Source organism: Carassius auratus, unplaced genomic scaffold (genome assembly GCF_003368295.1).
Source record: "Carassius auratus strain Wakin unplaced genomic scaffold, ASM336829v1 scaf_tig00216663, whole genome shotgun sequence".
NCBI classification, from domain to species: domain Eukaryota; kingdom Metazoa; phylum Chordata; class Actinopteri; order Cypriniformes; family Cyprinidae; genus Carassius; species Carassius auratus.
This window is the reverse complement of record NW_020528684.1, coordinates 264,348-270,703: the sequence shown is the minus strand read 5'-3', so window position 1 is coordinate 270,703 and position 6,356 is coordinate 264,348. Positions and strand designations below refer to the sequence as shown.

General features: G+C 42.9%; 1 protein-coding gene across 3 annotated transcripts; it reads left to right on the top strand.

The window, feature by feature from the left end:
- The first annotated feature begins 2,719 nt into the window (after window positions 1-2,719).
- LOC113098787 (uncharacterized) lies at window positions 2,720-6,083 on the top strand. Of its 3 annotated transcripts, none has more exons than XM_026263865.1 (5): window positions 2,720-4,249; window positions 4,482-4,554; window positions 4,656-4,747; window positions 4,839-4,931; window positions 5,193-6,083. In XM_026263865.1, the coding sequence occupies exon 1, from the start codon at window positions 2,745-2,747 to the stop codon at window positions 3,930-3,932; it is 1,188 nt and encodes a 395-aa protein (XP_026119650.1). In that variant the 5' UTR covers window positions 2,720-2,744; the 3' UTR covers window positions 3,933-4,249; window positions 4,482-4,554; window positions 4,656-4,747; window positions 4,839-4,931; window positions 5,193-6,083. The 3 variants fall into 3 exon arrangements, with proteins under 3 accessions (XP_026119650.1, XP_026119651.1, XP_026119649.1); XM_026263866.1 differs by having other exon boundaries at window positions 2,720-4,300; window positions 4,850-4,931; XM_026263864.1 differs by having other exon boundaries at window positions 2,720-4,300.
- Window positions 6,084-6,356: the final 273 nt, after the last annotated feature.

The following is a 6,356-nucleotide window of genomic DNA, read 5'->3' as shown; positions in this document are numbered from 1 at the left end:
TCCTCCGAAGTAACCCCGTCACCGTCATGCGGATGTTTGAGAAACGAGTGGATGCATTAATGAATCATCTGCTTTTGTCACCTGCTCAACCCATCGGCGAAGTCGAGGATTACTTTTATCGCGTGGAGTTTCAAGCTAGAGGAAGCCCACACATTCATCTGCTGGCCTGGGTAAAGGGGGCACCCGAATTCGAAAATCAGTCCGACCAAGTAGTGTGTGACTTTATTGACCGTTACATAACCTGCCAGTTACCGGACCCTACCACCGATCCCGAGCTTCATCAAATTGTCACCGAAGTTCAGCTTCACAGCAGGAAGCACTCCAAATCTTGCAAGAAAGGAAATGTGTTGTGTAGATATGGGTTCCCTAAACTTCCCATGTCAAGCACCACCATCACCCGTCCACGACCACAACGTCCTGAGGAAGATGAAAACGAAGAACAACACCACCAAGAGAGAAAGAAGAGGAGACAGGACGCTCCACAACGTCCTCAGGAAGATGAAAACGAAGACCAACACCAACAAGAGAGAAAGAAGAGAAGACAGGACGCTGCTCGAAAAGCAATGAAAGAAGCCAGGAATAAACTCAAGCCAGTGTGGGACTTGTTAAACGATCCCCAGGCCTCCTTTGACAACTTGTCAGACTTGCTGACCAAATGTAATCTGTCCATGGATGATTACTGTAAATACGCTGAGGCACTGTCCACTTCAAACGTGATTTTGCTTAAGCGTGATCCAAAGGAGGCTTGGGTGAATGGATACAACCCAGATTTGCTAAGGGCATGGAACGCTAACATGGACATACAGTTCGTTCTTGACTCTTTCAGCTGCATAATGTATATGTTGTCCTACATTTCCAAGCCAGAACACGAAATGAATGATTACCTGAAGACCGTGATCAAGGGTGTTCGTGAAACCAACGTTAACGAAGAGGACGAAATGAAGCAGATAATGCAGGCCTACTCTAAACACAGGCAAGTGAGTGCTCAGGAGTCTGTGGCACGGACATGCAGCTTACCATTGAAGAAGTGTTCACGAAATGTTGTGTTTATACCGACGGATGATGATGCCCTGAGGATGAGTTTGCCCCGTAGTGTCCTACACAGCAAAGATCCTGATTCAGAGGATGTCTGGATGTCAGGTATTATAGAGAAATACAGAGCAAGGCCTCGAACACTGGAGTTTGAAAAGATGTGCCTTGCAGACTTTGTGTCTAATTACCGTGTTGTGTATGGTCGGCAAACTAAAGGAAAGAATGTCCTCCCACTCCTCAACGATATGGGATTCATTCAGAAGAGAACTGTTGGTAAGGCTGCAATTGTCAGGTATGCTCGCTTTTCAGAGGAGAAGCAACCGGAGAAGTTTTGCGGAACAATGGTAAAACTTTACGTGCCACATCGTGTCAACGAACAGCTGAAACCTCAAGGGTTTCCAACGTATCAGGAGTTTTACAAAAGGGGACTTGTAGAACTCCCGTCACACCCCAATTTCCGATTCCCTGTCCGTGGCTTAGTTAAAGCACAACAGAAGAAGTTTGAAAAACACGGCAAAAAAGTGGACGAAGCATATGAACAGCTGCAGCGGGAAGGACCGTCTGAGAATGCTTGGTGTGCCTTTGCGCCTGAAATCGACGTTGATCGGATGGAGTGTATTGCAGAACAACAAGACGTCCATCCAGAAGAAAATGAACAGGATGATGTTCCAGAATACCAGATTCGTCGTGAAGATGGAGACGGAGTCGTACCACAGATTGAGGCACCACAGATGACTAATGAATATCTGAGGAAGATGTTTAGGAGTCTAAATGAGACGCAGGCAGCAATTTTTTACACTGTCCGCCAGTGGTGTCAGAAGCGTGTGTGGGGTCACAATCCAGAGCAGTTTTTTTACTTTTTGTCAGGCGGTGCAGGTTGTGGCAAATCACACGTCATCAAGTGCATACACTCGGAAGCAACTAAGATTCTGCGACAACTCCCTCGACTCCGGGAAGAAGGGGATCTCTCCGTACCCACGGTGCTGTTGTCTGCATTTACTGGAACGGCAGCATTCAACATCTCTGGTAAAACGCTGCATTCCCTTTTAAAACTGCCAAGGAGTCTGAAGCCACCTTATCAAGGACTAGGGAACGCCCTTGATGAAGTGAGAGCAGGATTACGCGACGTGGAGATTCTTATCATCGATGAAATATCCATGGTTTCAAAGGATCTGTTCACATACGTAAACTGGAGATTTCAGCAGATCAAAGGCAACAAGAAACCTTTTGGAGGAATATCTTGCCTCGTCGTAGGGGATTATTATCAACTGCCACCGCTTGGTAAAGCCAAACCGCTCTGTGTGTATGAAGAGGATATGCTGGACTTCTGGAAGGACCATTTTCAAATCATCACACTCACAGAGATCATGCGGCAGAAGGAAGACCTCGCTTTCGCTCAACTGTTGAACCGACTACGAGTGAGGCAGAAGACAGAAGCTCTCAGGGAAGATGATAGAGCTTTGTTATTCCAGGCTGTGAAGAAGCCAGAAGACTGTCCACGTGATGCTCTACACATATTCGCCACTAACAAAGAGGTTGACAAGTACAATACCGAGATTGTACAGGCCCTCTTCGCTGACATCATAACAATTGATGCCGAAGACTACAGGAAAGACCCAAGAACAGGAAGGATGAAGCGATTAAACAAACCTGTCACTGGAAAAAAGGACGACTTGCTGGACACAATGCAAGTTGCAGTGGGAGTTCGTGTGATGGTAACCAGGAACCTGGATGTAGAAGATGGAATTGTCAATGGATGTTTTGGCACGATTGCAAACATCGTCACCAAAGCAAAAGATGGAATCGACACCGTACAAATGTTAGGACTTCAACTTGACAATCCGAACGCCGGTCAGAAACACCGTAAAAAGGTACGAGGTGAAGAAGACGTCTTGGTTTACATTGAGAGATCTGAAGAAAGTCTGAGGAAAGGAGCCGTTCGTCGACAGTTTCCCATTAAGCTAGCTTACGCCTGCACAGCCCACAAAGTTCAAGGCATGACAATGCACTCTGCAGTAGTGTCATTGAAGAAGATTTTTGAGCCGGGAATGGCCTACGTTGCCCTCAGCAGAACGACATCTCTACAAGGATTACACATTACGGATTTCGACGACAAGAAGATATATGCTGATCCTGAAATCACAACCTCTTTGCAAAGCATGAGAAGAGCAAGAGTTGAAGAAATCATGCCACTTTTGCAGCATGTGAGGGAAAATAGGCAGGAACAGACACTCACCATCATCCATCACAACACGGAAGGACTGGCATCTCACATGGAGGATATCAGATGCCATCATGAGCTACAACTCGCCGATGTTCTGTGTTTAACAGAAACACACCTGACTGGATCGTCTACTTCAGATCTCCAATTGGGAGGATACAACTTGTTCACACGCAACAGGCATGTCTCCTACTCCACACATCAAGAACTTGGAAGGAAAAATGGAGGTGGAGTCGCAATATATTGCAAGGAGCACATTCCAACTCAGCCCAGGCAATATATACAAAATGTGACTGATCTGGAGTTTGCTGTGATCAAATTGGATTCCCCAATAAAAGCAGCAGTCGTAGCTGTGTATAGGCCACCACAGTACAGTGTTGGAGATTTCTTGACCAACCTGAACAGTATGCTGGATTACCTGGACCTCACACACAACGATCTCGTCATCATCTGTGGAGATTTCAACGAGGACCTCTTACACCCTGGAAAAAAACCTATTCTGGAGTTGTTTCAATCTCGAGGATACACGCAACTGATTACATCAGCGACGACGGAAAAGCACACACTACTTGACCACATCTACATTTCAAATCCGGACTTCTGTCATCAATCGGGCGTGTTAGAGACCTACCACAGTTACCACAATCCTGTGTACTGTGTATTGCGTTTTTTTCCATAGGTGAATTGCCCGCTATACCAGGTCACTGGGGCCACTGAATCAGCATTAACGACAACAGTGGGGCAACACCAGCCTTAGTTCCCCAGTGGCTTCTGTATGAGTGGTGTCTTGGCCTTAAGCCATATTGAACTGAGGTTCCATTTAACCTCCTTTATCGACGGCAGTGACGTTGCGGTTATATTGTGTTGTCCGTGGTAATATGAAGGTGTTGTGTCCCTGAGTTACCTAGAGTACAGCAGCAGGAAGGACGAAGGAGTAGTGTGGCAGCTCCAGACAGGACAGGAAGTGAAGGCAGCAGAATACAGGACGCAGTCAGGGTTAGTGTAATAACTCCAGGGAAGACACAGACAGTGAGAGCAACAGCAGCAGTAAGTCATTAAAAGACAGTAAGGTTAAGTGAGAAGTATTAAGACACTGTTGTGATGTATTTGATTTTTACCCTAACGTAACATTTGTTTCAAATGTTGTGTTCAATCTGTACGATGTGTACTGGATATATTATTTGCAGTCCTCTGCTATTCTAATATTGATATGTGCTCTTCTGTACAGTTGCAGGAAGATTTTGGAGACCATAGCAGTCCTGTGCAACACTGGATATGAGTGTGCAATATACCATCTTAAGGTAAGTGTTAAAAGATGTCACTTCAGTCACTGTGCTACTGCATGTGATAACCACATTTTAAAGGAATATTGTAATCTAATTTTGATTTTGATGTTTTTCAGGAACCGGCGAGTCAGAATGTCTGAGAAGATCAAGTGTGCTTCACCACTGATGATGATGAGCTGGATACCAGCTTATGGGCTAATTTCTTTCAGTAAGTTTTAGTTTACTTAATTATGTTTATTATTATTTTTTAAGTTTATTAGTAAGTGTGTGTGCAGTGATCCTGTTATTCATTTATTAAGTTCATTGCCAGAGGAAGGGACCAGATGTGTTTGGAGTTGAAGACAATGCTGAAGACCAAAGAAGCAACGGAAGAAGAACATTTAAGCACTGAGGTAAAGTTTGTCAATAATACTGGAAAGGTCTAGTGTTTCAGTGCACTTTATCATACAGTGTGTTTGTTCAGAGGCATGTGCTTTGATGTGAACGCTTAGATTTTAAAGTGTATGATGGTCCTCAGAAGTGAGAGAGCAGAAATGTCTCTTGCAAGACATACATCTGACCTGAAAGTTTATGCTCTGTAAGTCTTGCAGAATGAAATTTTTTTTATTCAATTCACTAACATGATCATATCTGTTTTACCTCCTCTACCTCAGGGTGTCCAGCCTGTTTGCCATGACAGATCCAGCGGCTAGATGGCGGAAGATGCTTCAATACCCAATTGCACTGAATCATTAGATGATCAATTAATTAATATTAATATATATTTTTAAATTATCTTATTATATTAAATAATTGGTCTCAGTTTACTATTTCATATAGTAGTTTGAATAATAATGTTTTTATAATGTGTACGCCATGCCTGAGGAGGATGGGTTCCCCCTGATGAGTCTGGTTCCTCTCAAGGTTTTTTATCTCCTTAAGAGTTTTTTCCTTGCCACCGTCGCCACTGGCTTGCTCACTGGGGGTGTTGTGTCAAATCCTGTGTCCCTCTCGCGTCCCTGCCGACCAGGGTTTCCAAAACAACAGTTTGCGACTCAATGAATTTTTTATTAATTAAATCATAGAAATTTAAACGACTAAAAATGAAATCATGTTATGGCTTAGTCACTTACGGTAAAGCAGTAAGCCCTGTGATGCTGTGATTAACAGTGCTTTCAGAACTGCTAAGGGGTGTTGCTGTTTTCTGAAATCACAGGGCTTATGTATGGCCTTATGCCCTTCTTAAACACTTGTGCAGTAATAGACGCAATCATGGACAGTAATGTGAGTATTTTACAATGGCTTTAAATGCAACATGCACAAGGTTCACTTTATTAATAGAATAATTCAAACACTTTCACCACTATTCTGCCAAAATAGAAACTTGATTTTAAATTGTTTATTATTGCAACAGTAAGATATTTCTTTTGTATTTTCATAATTCGATAATTTTAATATGAAGTTAAAATAATATTTATATGTGAGCTAGTGCAACATTATAGGGTGGGATTTGGCACAACAGGTGTTTTCTAATACTTTTAATAAACATTTTGGTTGAATTGGCACATCAAGTGTTTTTGTCTTTATTGTATCTTCTTCAATGGCACATTTAATGTGTTCTTCTGAACTTCACAGAAGGTCCAGGGGGTTTTCCAGAAAGCAAGGTTAACTTACAGTCACATGTACTCTCAGTAGATTGACACAAACCTTGCTTACTCTAGGTACGCTGTTTCCAGAAACTATTTTATACTGATTGCAAAAATGTTTAATAACCTTATGGTGTCCAGAAATTTTTATTTGACAAAGACTATTTAATAGTAGTGAATTAAAAGCTACAG